The 15947-nt window shown below is 41.6% G+C and overlaps 1 protein-coding gene across 2 annotated transcripts in view; it reads left to right on the top strand.

The window, feature by feature from the left end:
- Positions 1-12: 12 nt before the first annotated feature.
- The window catches only part of LOC142084111 (solute carrier family 22 member 15-like), a 31180-nt gene continuing 15245 nt past the window's right edge, over positions 13-15947 (top strand). Inside the window, exons 1-8 of one of the 2 annotated variants that reach the window (XM_075154249.1) lie at positions 13-429; positions 774-2673; positions 4604-4747; positions 8537-8669; positions 9340-9504; positions 11137-11266; positions 12999-13220; positions 14884-15024. In XM_075154249.1, coding sequence (XP_075010350.1) covers positions 2377-2673; positions 4604-4747; positions 8537-8669; positions 9340-9504; positions 11137-11266; positions 12999-13220; positions 14884-15024 — 1232 coding nt within the window. In that variant the 5' untranslated portion in view covers positions 13-429; positions 774-2376. Of the gene's footprint in view, positions 430-773; positions 2674-2717; positions 4503-4603; positions 4748-8536; positions 8670-9339; positions 9505-11136; positions 11267-12998; positions 13221-14883; positions 15025-15947 lie in introns of those variants that run through there. The other variant, XM_075154250.1, reaches the window with a different exon arrangement.

Genomic DNA, 15947 nt, shown 5'->3' with positions numbered 1-15947 from the left:
AACAATCTGAATTTTGAAGAGACTTTTAAAACTGTTAGAAGCATGACTAAACTGTCATTGAGGTTTTGCCACAGAGCCTGATGCTGATTTAGGCTTAAATGAAACTTACCCTGCTAAAGGCAACTTGAAAATGCTATGGTGTTACCTATTTTGATTAGATGTTCAGCTCGGAGTAAACTCAAAATAAGATGCTTAGTCTCCCAAAAGAGTATGGCTTTCTGGGGAACTGTTGGATTTTTTTTTTTTTTATTAAACCACTTCTAACGCTAGCCTCTTTTTTTTTTTTTTTATTGATGCAGCTTCACTGTTGTTTGTGCCAACAGACGGATTTTGTTTTGTATTTCCTAGTCAAACAGAGTTCTTCTGGTAACCCAGAGAAGGTGATGCATAGGTAAACTTGGGCCTTGCCTTTTTCAAACCTCACTTCAAGTAAGTTATTAACACCCCGAGCAAAACCCAAGCAAAAAAACCTCAGTAACCGCATTTTCTGGACCTTTTTTGCAAGGCTTCCTGACTTATTGCCTTAAAGGAAAGGATTTCTTGATATGGTTAACTGAGGAGAAAGACTAAAATCTACTATTTATTGCTACTGTCTCCTAAGCATTATGAAAATACATCCCAGCACAGACTGACTGTAAGGGACCTTGTAGTGATTCAATTCCTAATGTCAGAACAGTTCATACAGTACAAAACCCCTACCTACTGACGAAATTGTGGATGTTAGAAAACAATGCTGATTTTTTTTTTCCTTTATTTGTTCAACTAATGTTTAGCAGGTAGCAGGAACATTTGTGAATGTGGGCTAAAAGCTGTCTTCCTGCTGTTTAACATGATGCTGGTGAGACCTGCTCAGAGAATGATTATCTGGTGATTCTAAAATAGTGCTGGTATGTATGTCCTTGGCTAAAATTTTCAACATGAAGCAGATGCAGCAATGGTGACAGTTTTTTGGGACTTTTTTTAAGAGACCTTATGTGTTGTGTATTTTCCACACTAACGTGGGAAAACAGATGATTGAACATAAGGGGGAACCTCATAGGTCTTGTAAAATCAGTAGACTTCCAAAATTATTTTCATCCTTTCTGTAGATCTATTCAGGAACAACACGGAAGCCTATCTTGTTTATGTTTGCCAGGCTCAGCAACAGATTGCTCTGTTTGAATTAGGGTAGGAATCATGAAAGCAGCTGGAGCAGAGACTATAAGGACTTAGATAAAACCTAGGATTTCACTACTGTTTGCTAATGTACGGTGACTACATGCATGAAGAAGCTCAGAAATTATTTAGAAAGTCCCTTTTATCCACGCTGTCACACTTCCAAGGTAAGCAGCACTTTGACCCTCACTTAGCTCTTCCTGGGCAACATTCCTGCTATGTTGCATGGCACTCACTGCTTTTTCAGTGAGCTGCACCGTCCCATCCAATCTTTCCACTAATTTTAGTTCTCCTGGACTAAGAATACTAAGGGGAGGTCATCCTAACTTACTGCCTCAAAGGAAGGAATTTCTTGATATGGCAAACTGGGGAGAAAGACTTTAAAAAAAAAAAAAAAAAAAAAAACAACCAAAACCAAACAACCTCAAAGCAAAACAAAAACCTTGTATAAAGCCAGTGTAATAGTAAAGCTGCATCTTCAAATGTAATGCAAGCATAACCACGTGTATCATAGTCTTGAAGGAATTGCACCAGAGAAGGCCACTCACCGTGCTTTTTTCAAACCCCTTTTCCTCAGGTCTAATTAATAATAATGTCTCTATTCTTAATACTAGAATTGCCAACTTAACTGGAGTTTCTCCTGTTGTCCATAGGATGTGGAGCTTTTGGGTGGCACTCTGCAAACCGGATGAAAGCCACAGGGTGAACAGAGCATTTATGGTAGTTTAATTTGTTTTATTGAATCAGCAATATTGAAGCAGCCTGGGGAGAAGGCTACAGAGCAAAATTAACCTCTGGTAGCAGCCTACAATGATCTAGGTTAGATTAAATCCTGATGAAAAATCCTGCTTCTCTTAAAATCGAGGTCATGGAAGAGGGGAGAGCTGCTCCCATTTTAAAACAGCTCCGGAGCAACTGCTGAGCTGTTCTGCTCTTCTCTGGGGTGTCTCCTGCAGCTCCGCTTTGAATGCCTTTTTACTGGAGAGCAGATGTGGCCATATCCCCTTGTTTCCTACCTTGAGCAACCTCGTATCTCGGTACCCTTTTCTTCCTGGAGTGGCAGCGAGGCTGCTTCCCACCACCACCTGCTGATGCTCTCCACTGTGCTCAGCTCATAGAGTGATTCTTCTGGATGGCTTTTTTTTAAACTAAATTGATGAATAATTCTCCCCGTGAAGCAGCCGCCTTGCTACTTCTGCCTAGCGCACGGCTGCTCTAGAAATGGCTCTCCCTTTGAGCCGGGTCTCGGCTGAGGGGCGGGGGTCGCTGCTCAGCTGGCAGTTCGGCGAGCAGTTCGCCCCAGCCGCCCTGAGCCCCGCGGCCGCTGCTGCCGCCCCCCGCGGCGGGGCCGCAGGTGAAAGCGGGGGGGAGCGGCGGGGCCGGCGGGCGGGGCCGCCAGCTCAGCGCGGCGGCGGCGGCGGGCGGGCCATGGCGGTGGGGCTGGAGGAGGCCTTCGGGGCGACGGGGGAGTTCGGCGGCGGGCAGCGGCGCCTCACCGCCCTCCTGGTGCTGCTGCAGGTGAGGCGGGGCGCAGCGGGAGGCGCTGCGGGGCGGGGTGGGGGCAGCGGAGCCGGCCGGGGCAGGGCGCGCCCGCCGGTCCCCCTACGAGCCGCTCCGGGCGGCGGCCGCGCTCTTCCGTGTTCTCTGGTAGCGTGTTTGGGGTTGTTTCGGTTTGGCTGCTTTTTCCCTCCGCCGGCCCGCCACAGCCCGGGCAGCATCCCGGGGAGGGCGGGCGGCGGGACGGGCTGGGCGCGGAGGGAGAGCCGGGGGCCAGCCTCTCTCCCGGCGCGGCGCTGGTCCAGGGCACGCAGTCCTCTCCCGTCTCTGCCGGGATGCCCGCGCCCGTTCGGGACCCGCTTCCCGACCCGCCCGGCAGCGGGACGGGGTGCGAGGCAGTGCCCTCCCTCCGCGCCCCGCCGGAGGGCTGCAGGTGGCTCGGGCATCCTGCGGGGACACGGTGTCACGGCGAGAAACGGCCTGCCCCGGGCTCCAGGCCGGGGGGGCGGCGGGCAGGGGTCCTAAACCAGCTCCTCCACCCTCGAGCACTTTCCCCCTCGCTGGTCCCGGCCCCTCTGCTTTGTCCATGTGCTCCTCTGTTGGCGCTCCGGGGAGTCACTCTTGCGGAGGATGGCAAAGTAACCCTCCCCTAGCATTTCTGTGGCAAACGTCCTCTCAGACCCCTGCTCAGACTCGTGGGCGTTTCAACAAGGATTTGCTGGGTTTTGTTGCTTTTGCACGTTGCTTTTCAAACCTCTTTCTCGCCTCAGTGCTGTCTTTCATGCTTAACTTTTCAAAGTTTGTGATCGCTTTTCCTTATTTCTATGCACATCTTCCACTTCTTGAAGAGTGGCTTTTAAGCTTCTGCTGAGCGGAAGGAAATGGAGTCTAACCACAGCAATTGTTTTTTTTGGTGGTTTTTTTTTTCTTTTTAAATCTCTTGTGAAAAGTGGGATGCAGGGTGCTGCCTTTAAATAGCATGCACACCCCCACATGCAAACATTTAGCTGTTTCACTCGCTGAGTTTCTTCATAACAGGCTTCCTCCTCTTAGTGCTGTTCTGTATTTTGAATTAAAACACTGTTGTGAGGGAGGGAAATTGTGCTGATTGCAGGTTTTTGTTTATAACTTGTTTCTGCAAGAAGTTCAAGGTAAGCATGGGATAAAATGGCACATTAAAACAAGGTCCAACCAAATCTACCACCTAAAGACTTGTGGCCCAATAAAGGGAGCCGTTCTAGATTCAAAACTTCTCCATCAATGGTAACGTGCTGAAAATCACTAATACTTGGATATGCTTAAGGATAATGTTACTTTAAGTTAGAAAAAATAAAATAAACCACATGCAAAACCCAGAAGACATTCAAAATATCTTGAAGCCCATATTGATGAATAAATATTCTCCTAAGGGTTTATTTATGAAAGTCTTTTTTATTCTCGTACATTCTTGTTTTCCTGCCGATCAGGTTGGGGTTTCAGTCTCTGCAATGGAAAGAACTAGCAGAGACTTTTAAAAATATAATCTTAGATTTCTTTTTTTTTTTTTTTGACTTGTCACTACAGGTTGTATACTTTGAGTATAGTATAATAATAATCATCTTGGTCTAAGGGTTAGATCTCGGCTATGACACTATGATGAAGTTCTTGGTATCTTCCTTTCCTGTGCCTGGCTACAAAACAGCAAGAACAAACCGAACAACTTTGCAACAGGAAGGAGGGTGGCGAGGTGAAGCTTTCACTGAAAGTGCACCAGTATCTCTGGAGTGGCACCCACTGCTGCCAGCTGCCTCGATGATCACATCTGGGGATTGAAACACAGTAGACTGATTGCATTTTGTTTGTGATGCTGGGTAAAGGGAAATTGTTAATTGTTAGTTTGATGAAAAGCTTACAGTACTCCATCAGGTCTCCTTGGGATTGCTTAGGGTAAATGATTGTGTCTTATTTTAAGGTATACGTGGCTTGTCAGTCGATGCTTATTGTGCTTGTGGGAGCTGTGCCTGAGTACCATATAGACCAAGGACTTCCAGCGAGCAGAGCTGAGCTTGCCAAGCATATCCGTTTTGCAGACAACTTCACATCTATAGTGACTGAGGCAAGTACTTCCGTTGCGCCTAACTATTTCTTCTCTTCTTGGGATTTATGCCACTAGTGCAGGATGTGGCACTTGTAGAAGCTGTTTTGTTTATGCTATTAAAAATTACTGGAACCCACCATCTGGCTTTTTATTTTATTATTATTTTTAAATCCGAAAGTATATGATTAAATTATTAGTTTAGCTTTCTAATATTTATTAGTTTAGGTTAAACTTTATTTATTTATTTGATTTTCAGTTTTCTTTGCCTTCAGATGTTTTAGAAAGTCATTACTAATGAAGAGTGATCACTTAAATTCCAGAGTTATAAACTGTAGTTAGGACGTGCTCCTCCTAATGTCTGTTTTCTACCAAGAAAAAGTTCAATTTGTCATGTCTGCACAATCTGCTGTGCATGTAAGCTTTACCATGAATTGCATTAGTTTCTCACAGAAGATACACCTTAAAGATTAAAACTAGTATGAAAATGAAACTCATGCACCACATGTCTGGGTATTTTAATGTGTGGTGAGTGTGGGAGATGTAGCAGATTGAAGTTTGCTGAGTGGGACAGAAGCTTGACCCTTCATCCTCATGCCTTGTGAATTCCATGCAAAAGGCTGCGTTTGCTTTTTGCTAGTCCCTGGGCTATAATCACTCAGGCAAGTGCGAGTGACCTAAGCATCGCTGCCAGTGCCAGAAAAAAGACTGCGTGGGTGGCTTGGCTCGTAGGGTGAACTGTCAGAGTTCTGCTGATTGAATTCTTGGAGCGGTTGTCAGTAAACTCGTATGAGACAGGTTAACACTTGGTGTAGCTGTGCCAAATTTTTGCTTCCTTCCCATTATCCCAAATGTGACTGTGTAATGTTTCTCTTGGAAAAATGTAGTGACTAGACATAAGAAGGAATGATGCAATATTGGATCATATCCTCTGTCAGAAACAGATTTTTTTGATTAGCCTGTTTTCCAAGATCACCTTTCAGTTTCAGACTCTCAGCAGGATGCGCGATACGGGGTAGTGCTTAATTTATAATCAGAAATCAGCAAATTTTAACTAATGCTGTGTTTTTAAATGTAGAAGTCAGTGCTCCTATTTCCAAAATATGTAGTAATTCTCAAGACTCGTCAAAACAAATTTATGTTCCCATTCATTTCAGTAACTTTATTGTAAGATTTTAAAAATTATATTGTTAATAGTCTTTTAATGGAATCTTTAGGTGCTGGCCAATGTTTTGCTATATGCTAGTGGGCTAGTAAATAAATCAAACTGCCATGTGGATTTAAAGAGCTGAGATGATGTCTGTTTTGGCGATAACAAAATTGGCAACGTTTTTGTTGGCAAGCTACAATTAATTTTGGCAAATATTTAACAAGTTCCTTTTGTGCAAATAAAGCAGATAGATGCATTCTTTTAAAAGTTATATGCTTCACAGATTATTGTATTAGACTTGTTAAAATATGAGTATTTTCCAGTGACACGCTAAGCAGCACAAGTAACAGTTTGCAAAAGCAATCTTTTCTCTTGGTCTACCCTGAGAGAGGAAGCTGCTTTTGTAAAGTTTATTTCCTTTATTTTGGTGATGGAGCTTAAACTGTAAATATTTTCAGTTCTGTTCTGGTTTGGCAGGGGCACCATTCTGCTCTGGAGCTCAACAAAACTTCAGAGCAGCTCTTCAGTTCTGCTTCAAGAACTAATAATTGTAATTAATTTTGGCATAACTAAGGCTTTGTAAATAATAGCTCAGGCTTGGTTCATGGAAAATACAGCTGTTGGAATTGCTTCTTGGTCCGGCATCAACTCATCCCCTGCTTTATTTAACAAGTGGTGATGCTTAGGAAGGTGAATTCAGAAATTGTCTTACATCTAGTGTGGAAATGGTCCTTTACCTTTGAGAAGTTGATTTTTACAACCATATCCAGGAGCATCAAGTTGTTTTGTATCAGCCTGAAATACTCTGCAGATGAGAAATGGGATTTTGAAATTTGTATGCTGTGGAGTTCTAGCACGGAGAAGAAGGACTTACGCCAGCAGTGCTCTGTGCCTTGGAGAGCACATGCTGTGATATTTTTATACTTGAAGTTTCCTGAGGATTCGTGCCCAGGAATACTTCATTGTTGAAGTCTCCTCAGAAAGTTAAGAAACCATAAGTTTCGGGGCTACGTCTTTATCCAATGTAGTAGGGTAGAATCTACTACCCAGCGGGGTATAGTAGAAACCAGCTGCAAGTGCTGCTGCACAGGAGTTTTACCTTCCCAGAGTATCCAAAAGTCCCGCAAAACTCTGAAGTGCTGGAACACTGGGTACATTGGACCAAAGAAGCCGTCCTCTGAACACGTTAAACCTTGTCCTGCTCCCGCAACCTGCGTCTTGCAGGCTGCTGGATGGGGAGGGCACAAGTAACTGGCGGGTTACTGGGTGGATGGAGGCATCCTTTTTCTTTACTTTGCCACTATGTGAGTTCAGATTGAGTAAAAGCGTATGTTTCTTGAGGTTGCTATAAATAAAAGTTTCAGTAAATTCCTAATATTCTTTGGGGATCTGTATTAATTCAAGGCAGACACTTCAGGGCTGAGGTCCTAGTATGCTGTATTGGATTTTGGTCATGGGCCTCTTCCCTTAGCCTTTTTTTTTTTAAAAAAAAAACCTTCTACTTCTTAAAAAACCCTAATGGGATTAGGATCCTTCTTCCTTTACCCAAAGGACATACTGCACGTCATTTAAAAAGTCAGCATGACACTCATCCACTTTTTTCTAAGTAAATTTCCCACTAAATACACTGGGAATTACTTGAAATACTCAAATAATGATTAAATACTTCTTGGCTAAAGCTTTGCATTAAGTTAGTTAAATGATTTTCCTGGAAAATCACTTAGGATTTTCTGATTGCTATTCTTTCCCAAGTTCATGATGTCAGCAGTGTTTGTAATCTCAACAGTGCGTTTCTACGAGCGTTGATTCTCCTTGTTTGTAGCAGGGGGGTGCACAAGCTGTCCGTGTGCCCTGCCCCGTCAGGAAGTAGTGTAAGTTTCATTCCGATTTCAACCCACTGTCAGTTCATTTTCTTCTCTTCTGACAATTTTTGATTATGCTGCCTCAGTTTAGCTTAGGTGAAGTAGAAAGTACATTTTATTAAGAAACCCATAATTTGTTTCTAACTTCTGTTTGATTATAAATGCATGTGCACAATAAGATACTAAACTATCAGTGAGTAGTCAGTAAGTAGGTCTTAGAGTTTTTATAAAACAAGGACATCTTTCCATAATCCCTTCCTGCTTCTCTTCAACAATTGAACGCGTGTACGAGGAGGAAGGGCACCAGGGATTACTTGCGGTTCAGAACCGTAGCTGTGCAGTGTTAACTCTCTATGTACTGCAATAGTGAACATGTTTTATTCTTGTTAATGAATAATTTTTATTAGCTGTTCATTGAAATAGCTAAGCTTGTTCAATGTTGAAATGGCTAAGCTGTTAACAATTCAGACTTTCTTTGTTACAATAACTTAAGATAAGTTGCCTTGTCAAAGCTTGGGAATTGGAGTGCAACTAATTATAATTATCAAGTTGAAAGCTTATAATACATTATAATGAAATTTCTTGGGGGAGAGGAAGTAGAGATGTGAAAGTCTGCTAGGGAAAAAACATGACTACTGTTGGCTTACCTATCAAACGTCAGAAAAAAAATTTAATTGGATATAAAGCAAGAAGTGGGAAACGGCAAGAGAAGAATTTTGATAGGTTTTTATTATTTTTGAGGAAGCTAGCAACTTGGTGTTAATACTTTTAACAATGAAGAGATTCTTTTTTTGACAGTGGTACCTAATCGAACAAGAAGCCTACAAAGTGAGCCTTGCATCATCCCTATTTTTTGCTGGATTGCTTATTGGAAATATCACATTTGGCCCTTTGTCAGATAAACTGGGCAGGAAACCAGTGTATATCTCAGGTAAGATTGTTAAAAAGTTTTTGTTAAGCATTCTGCGTGGTTAACAACATCTCTTTCTTTTCTGCCTGTGGGCCACCCTGCCTGGAGGCTGCCCTTGGGCCACCCTGCTGTTACGGAGTCAATGATCTGTATAAGCATTTTTCTCAAAGTAGAGCAGCACTAAAATTTGTTAGTATGAGTGTGCTGAGCAGCATAGTGGTCACTGGAATGTCAATGGGAGATGAAAAATAACCTGGTTTTACTATGACTATCAGTATTTGAGCGCAATGTTCCACACATTGCCTGACCATATTGTCTCCAATAAAAATAATTTCCTTTTTGGGGTGGGAGGGGGCGGGGGAGAAGGATTTACCTAAACATCTTTAGAGTGGGTAACTCATGTCCTGGTGTTTTGTTTTCCAGCTGCGTTTGCAGCCAAAGGGTCTTTTTGTTTAATGATAACATTGTCTTAAGGAAACATAATCTTTGGCATTGCAGACCTCAAGTGTGTGACTTAAAGATGATTGTAATTTTCATATGGTGCAACTTCAGAAAGACAAATGTGAGCGATTAGAGACAAGAGTACTATAGATTACTCATTACTGTCAGTAACGAACTGGGTTCTCTGCCTTTCTTCTGAGTTCAAGCTGCATGGCATAAATACTAATCACATTTTATTCTCTCTCTACAGGTCTATTTTTTGATGTCGTTTTTGGGTATGTCACAGCATTAGCTCCAAATTATGACATATTTGCAGTTTCACGGTTTTTTGTTGGAATTGTGAATGGTGGAATGGCTCTTGTGTCTTTTGTCCTAACCCAAGAATATGTAGGAAAATCATTTTGGTCATTTACAGGTGGGATTTGGGAATATTTAATCATTATTACTGTGCCACGTATTGTTCTGACTATCAACACCTTACGTTTTAAATTCTTACGTTTGTACCAAGTAAAGTCAGTTTGTAGCATAGGTCAAATAAGTGTGATGTGATTCATCCAAGTTCTAATTTTGGGGGGAAGGGTGCCTGAATAAGGAAGATGGGATTGAATTTGTCTGATAAATAGCAAAGCTGAGGTTTTAAAATTGGTGCATTGATTCCTAAAATTTCCCAATTTGTACACTGCACTACATTAAAAAAACAAATACATTTTGGCAGATCCTGCCAACTTCAGAATGATGCTGTATGGTATCTTGGGAAGGTATTCTTGAAAGTGTTCTTTGAAGATTCCCTGCGCCACAAAATAACTTAGTGCTTGGATAGCGTTTTCTCCACTGCTGAATGAGCTGACCATTCAGTATTTTTAAATGTCCTTTTTCGTATGTCACTGCCAAGATTTAAAATAAATTTAACACTTGCACGTCAATCTGCTGTAAAGCTGGAGTAGCTCAGACTAACGCCTTTTTGGCTAGCGCGAGATGGGGAAAAACTTGGTCCAAATGCTGACTTGCTGCGCCTGTGAGCATATTTCTCTCTCCCTCTCCTTTCTTCAGTTACCTCATTCTACTATTTTTCTTACTTCTTCTCTGGACTCCTGGGGATGTGTGAGACAGTTGTGCTTTAGTTATAGCTTTCCACGTAAGTAATGAATTTCCTTCTTCTCCCGGGTTAACTTTTTTGACTCACGCCCTCTCTCTTCCCCACCCCTCCTTCCCCCTTGCCCTGTTGTCTCTCTCTGCTCTTCCCAGCCTTCCTCCCTGCAGGGCCGGCCTCCGGACGGACCGAAGAGACAGGCTGTTCCCTGCCGCTTGTTGCTCTAGGTGCTTTATTCTAGTTCTGCTCCGCTGTTGAGAAAGAGGTGCTGAACAACTGATCAGGGGCTGAAGGAGAGGGAGCTGCTGGATGCAGCTCAGCAGCGTTAAAGAAGCTCTCCTCGGTGTTGGCTGTGAGCTAGGCTTTGTGGGCGATAGCTGGGAGCGTCTGGGTTAGTACAAGATCTCCTGTGTTAGTCTGGAGGGGGTTTGTTGTTAGGCTTTTGGAGTTCAAGTTGACCCCATACTTTTAACATTTTTATTTATGCTTGTTCATCAGAAGTCTGCTGTAATAAACCTCTGGCTTGCAGCTGTTTTTGTACCGAACTCAGTCCTTGTACTTTTATAACTTACTTCCCATTTCTGTTCCAGCCTGCCACCTCTATTCAAGATTACCTTGAATAAATCACTCGCTCTCAATGCTTCCCCTTCCTATCCTCAGGTTTTCTCTTTAGTCTGTAGGTTCCTGTTCATTTCTTGCTCTCTCCTATGTACCACCCTTTATTTTTGAAAGGGGGAAAAAACCCCAACCCCCCCATACATTATATAAAGCTGTTCTTCATTGGGATTGCATAATATGCTTAAGCCAGCTGGTTCACAAGTGCCGTAAAGATACCTCATAAAATTGCTATTTTATTTAGGTATATCATGGGCTAGGAATTTCAGGCTTCTGCTTAAGAATTTTTTTTTTTCTTTTGCCAGTGTTTCTGTAGTCACCGTTTTGGTCTTGTATTTTCAGGTTCGTTAACTAATTTGACATTTGCAGTTGGCATTGCTGTTTATGCTTTACTGGGTTACTGTGTAAGAGAATGGCGCTACCTTGCCTTGGTATCGAATACTCCAGGAGTCATCTTCCTTCTTCTTTCTTTGTAAGTGCTTCACGTGCATTATAATGATAAGAAAAAAATATGCAGCAGTTTAACTTTTTCTTGTCATCATTCAAGAGCGCGGTATAAACAAGGACGTATGGTGTTGTGAACCAAGCAAGAGAAAAATCATATTGTGAAGGAAGAAACGGTTTTAAATGAAGCAGAAGGTCAGGGTTACCCGGAAGACAGGCTTGTGTTTCTGCGTGCTGTTACAGTTGTGGTGGCCAGCGTTGCAAAGAGCAGCTGTGTGCCAGCTGTCCAATAAAACTCGATTACAAATCTGCTTGGGGAAGGGAAGGCCTGCCAGAGGCTGCGAGCTGGAGCGTCAGCCAGGAGCACTGCCTTCTGCCAAGGAAGGGCTTCAGCGCTTGAGAAGTTTTGGAAGTGATCCTAGAGGGATTTTAGACTTTCTTTTCGTGAGACACATGCATGCAAAGGGAAATAAGTGGGAGCACTTGGAATTGCCTTTTTAGCGTGATATGCTATGTATCTGCTTGGTTTTGAGGTCCATTGTGTCTGTTCCTAGCACAATTGTGCTTGGGTGCTCCTATTTAGAAATCCTACGTGGACATTGTCATAAAAATGATGATGAAATGCATCAGGTTTTAAGGAATTAAAAGTGCTAGCTTTGGCCTGTGTTGTTGTAAAATATTCTTTTAACATGTCAAGTAATACACCTTGGATACTTCTGATCACTAGTTAAAGCTGTAGAAGAAATTAAAGAACTAGTGTAGTAAGTTGTCTACACATTAATACAGGGAATGTCTAGCATACAGCATAGATAGAAAAAAAACTCTTCTGATTTTTATTTCAACTATTTTTTTTAATTTCAATTATTTTTTAGATGGATCTGCTCTTGAAATAAGTTCCGTTAAAGAATCACCAAAAAAAAACCCCCTCTTCCTGTAGTCAAGGAAAACAAAGCCTCTGGGCTGAGGAAGGAAGTTCTGCATAATATATTTTCCTCTATGGTGTTCTGTTTCTGATGGAAATAGAATTACTTCCCCCAAATAGTAAAAATGCTGAGATCCTCTGAAGTAATGAAAGTTTAGTTTGGTTGTAGGATGTATATCTCTGTTAGGAGTACCAGAGAAAATAAAGGTTCAGTTAAAAATACTCCATTCTTTATTTTATGGCTCATATAAAAGCAGCAGCACACTCTACAACCTAGGAAAAAACAGGAATGAACTGCAGTTGTGGTAAGCAAGGATATTCTGATTATACTTGGGAATAAGAGATTTAAAACTTCTGCGGGCAGCGATGAGCTGGTACTGGAGCCTGGCAAGTAATTCCCCTGTAAGGTTTCTTTCCTCTTCTCTCCACTCCAACTCAGAGCCCTTCCCATAACAGAGAAGCTTGAAATAAACTTTGTGAAAACAAAGTTTTGTCTGGGCTGTTCAGATAATTGGGATTTGAGATGCTTCCCGGATAACGCTAGTGTAGCGTTTCCTAAGAAGTCAGTTCAGCAGAAGTCAAGATTTAGAGTTAAACTTCTCTACGATGACTGAGTGCTTTGTCAAGCATCGCCAACAATCCTTCTGTAAGGTTAACTCCAATTATTATTGGAGTACATGGAATTTAATATGCAGAACAGTGCGAATAGAATGTTTTTCTCTGAATTTTGTATTGGTACTTTTTTTAAGTATTGATTTGCAAAATGGAAAGACTGACTTTAGTGCTGTGTTCATAGGAATGAACTTGTCATCGTTGATTTTCTGTTCTTTCTTGTTAGTATGCTCCCAGAATCACCACGATGGCTGTATTCCCAAGGGAAAACGGCAGAAGCTGAAGATGTGTTGCAATATATTGCCCTTGGTAATGGAAAAGAGAGATTAAATCTAAAATTAAAACCAAGTGCAGGAACTCCGAGAAAGGATGAATCGGCACCTGGTATCCTAAACTTAGTAAAACACCCAGTCCTTCGGTGGCGAACCATCATACTGATGTACATCTGGTATGTAATAATAAGATGCTGAGATGCTGCGAATGAGTCAGACATGAGGAAATGATTAAGATTTTCATCCTTTTCTTTTAAAAATTCTGTCCTCAAAAACTAAACTGCAATTTTTTCGGTTGATGGCAGACAATCTAAGATGGTGTGTTGTAAAGTTGATGTTTCGTTATTATTGCTGTTGCGTTTTATTTTCAATGCGTTACTTGGAAACTGCTTCAAAACCTACTAAGAAATAATCTGATGAGAACATAGTATTTACATTGAGTGAAATGAGAAGCTGAAGCAGAAATTATTGAGAGGATGTGTATTTGAACCAATCTTAGGAAGAAAAGGACTACATGGATTAGACAGTAATAGAGATCTGCAGTGAGAATAAGCGTTAAGAGCCCAAAAGCACATTACACAGTTTTAGTGGAGGAAAACTGTGGGCAAGATAAAATACAGATTGCATGGATTTATTTTAGGCGCTGTCTTGAAAAGTGGTACAACTTGGAAAAAACCAGCACCCTGAAGCAGAGGAGGGTGTAAGGTAATATATTAGCAATAAATGGCAGTGCAGAGGGAACCCCCGGGGTGGGGAGGGTGTTGGGTTGGTGGTTACAGCAGCAGCTGTTGCAAATTGGCTTTAGCTAAAATCTGTTGGAGGAACAGCTCTTTTCCAAAACGCCGAGAACAAGTTTTCCCTTTAAAGTTCAACGTCATTTGAGACAATTGTCAGGATGTAGATGAGAAAAATTGGTAGTTTGATGTGTGGGGTAAGCAGAGATGTGCAGGACGTGGGAGAAGCGTCAGGAACATCTTTGTTAAGTAGGACCTTTCCAGAAACATCTTAGACTCTTAAGTTGCTGGTAGGTAAACATAAGTAATTATGGTGATGAGAAATTACACAAAGGCATTCTCACCTTCTGGAAGAAGAGGTCGCAGCACTATTTTTCTGTTTCAAACCCTGTTAAAATGCAGTGCACGGAGCTGTTGGAGTGGTGTCACAGTGGTGGTCACCCAGCTCCTTGTGCTGTTGCTCCGGAGCCTTTAGCATCGCCCTCCGCTGTGACGGACAGAGGACACACTGCTCCCTGTTTCAGGCAAAACTTCCCTTTCCTTTTCTACATCGCTTGGCCTGGATTCTGTTTGGACAGTAATGGCGTGACTAGGGAATAGGCAAAATGCCTTTCTAATGTCTGGTGGCCTTTCCAACCCGGTGTTGTTTTCTGTGGGGCGGGGATGCGGGGGCTTAATTCTTTCCAAGGAAAGCGATAATAGGTTTGTTGGGGAAGCCTTCCCTAGGTTTGGGGAAGACACTCTGGGTTTAACAATGGATGTGCACATCATTTTCTTTCATAGGATTGCTTTGCAACAGTTGAGCTTCAGCTGCTTACAGCTTGTTAAGCTTATTACTAGGAAAAAAACCAGGCTAATAGAAAATTCTGGAAGTTATGCTGTGCATATATATAAGCACTTGTTTTCTTTCAAGAAGTTACTTTGTTTAATTAAATAGGAACTATTCCCTTTGCCTTGTCTCCCTTTTGGAGGGAAATGAGGGTTCTCTTCCCACCATGTAACTCAATATAGCTAATCCATAACTCAGCATAATTTACCTTTTAAATACTTTCTTATCCCTAACGACTAGTTATGTTAGTAATACAACTTTTATGGTTATTTTTAGGTATGTCTGCAGCTTTGTGTACTATGGACTAACTTTAAATGCTGGTGAATTAAGAGGAAATCTGTATTTAAATGTGGCTCTTTCTGGTCTTGTAGAAGTTCCAGCATTTCCTCTCTGCATGTTTTTTATTGAGAAATCCTGGTAAGAAAAACTTATTTCCTAGTCTTCTGCCTATATTTGTAGATAGCCTAGAAAAATATTAACTTTTCTCAGTAAGATACTTCACTGTTTCTCTGAACAGTGTTGGTTGATTGATTGGGGATTTACTCCGCTGCAGGGGTTTCTGCAGTTGATACAGAAATGGGACTCCGATTTTCTACCTCTTCTCCTTTTTAGTTTTGTTCATTTTTTGAATTACTCAAGAGATAAGCTTTTCAATGATGAATGTTATTAAAAAAAAGTTTGGTCTTTATGGAAACAATGTGAGTAGCCTAGTATCTATATTTTATATCTCTCACATATTTTATTCAGAATGACTTGTTTTTGTACTGCCTACCAACTGCAGTTGAAAGCAGTTTTCAGCATTGTTCATTTTTACTTAAACTTTTCAAAGAGAACTTTGAAATGAGAGCCATTCAGTTTTTGTTAAGGCATGAATGATCGATGTCCATGTATTTTCATACTTTTCAGTGTATTTGGAGGCCGTCCTTTATGTGGGTACTTATTTCCAAAGGCTGAACCCAGAGCTACTCAGGGTTTTGTGTAACCTTCATTTTGAGTATCTTTGTAGTGATACTTTGGTCTCACTGAGGTCAGTGGCAAAAATCCCGTTTTCTTCAGTCAGGTGAAGATGTCACCTTTTGCGTTTTTTGGGCAGTAAAAAGCTGTCAGCTTGGTCAAGCTAAAAAGCAAAACCTTCAGCTCAAACCCAAGAAGCCTGAGTCAAGGACATGCATTTAAACCATGAACTGCACAAATCCTTTTCTACGTTTTTTTTTTTTTCCCCATTGTGATTTGTCAAACTAACTGTAAATTTCGAGCTTTTGGTTTCCTGAAGAAAGCACGTGTAAGTTTTAGGTGCTTGATGCAAAACAGAATGTGACAAGCCAGCTCCTCTGTTTTCA

This window comes from Calonectris borealis, chromosome 7 (genome assembly GCF_964195595.1).
Source record: "Calonectris borealis chromosome 7, bCalBor7.hap1.2, whole genome shotgun sequence".
NCBI classification, from domain to species: Eukaryota; Metazoa; Chordata; class Aves; order Procellariiformes; family Procellariidae; genus Calonectris; species Calonectris borealis.
The sequence above is the reverse complement of the archived record's forward strand: the minus strand, read 5'-3'. Positions and strand labels throughout refer to the sequence as shown.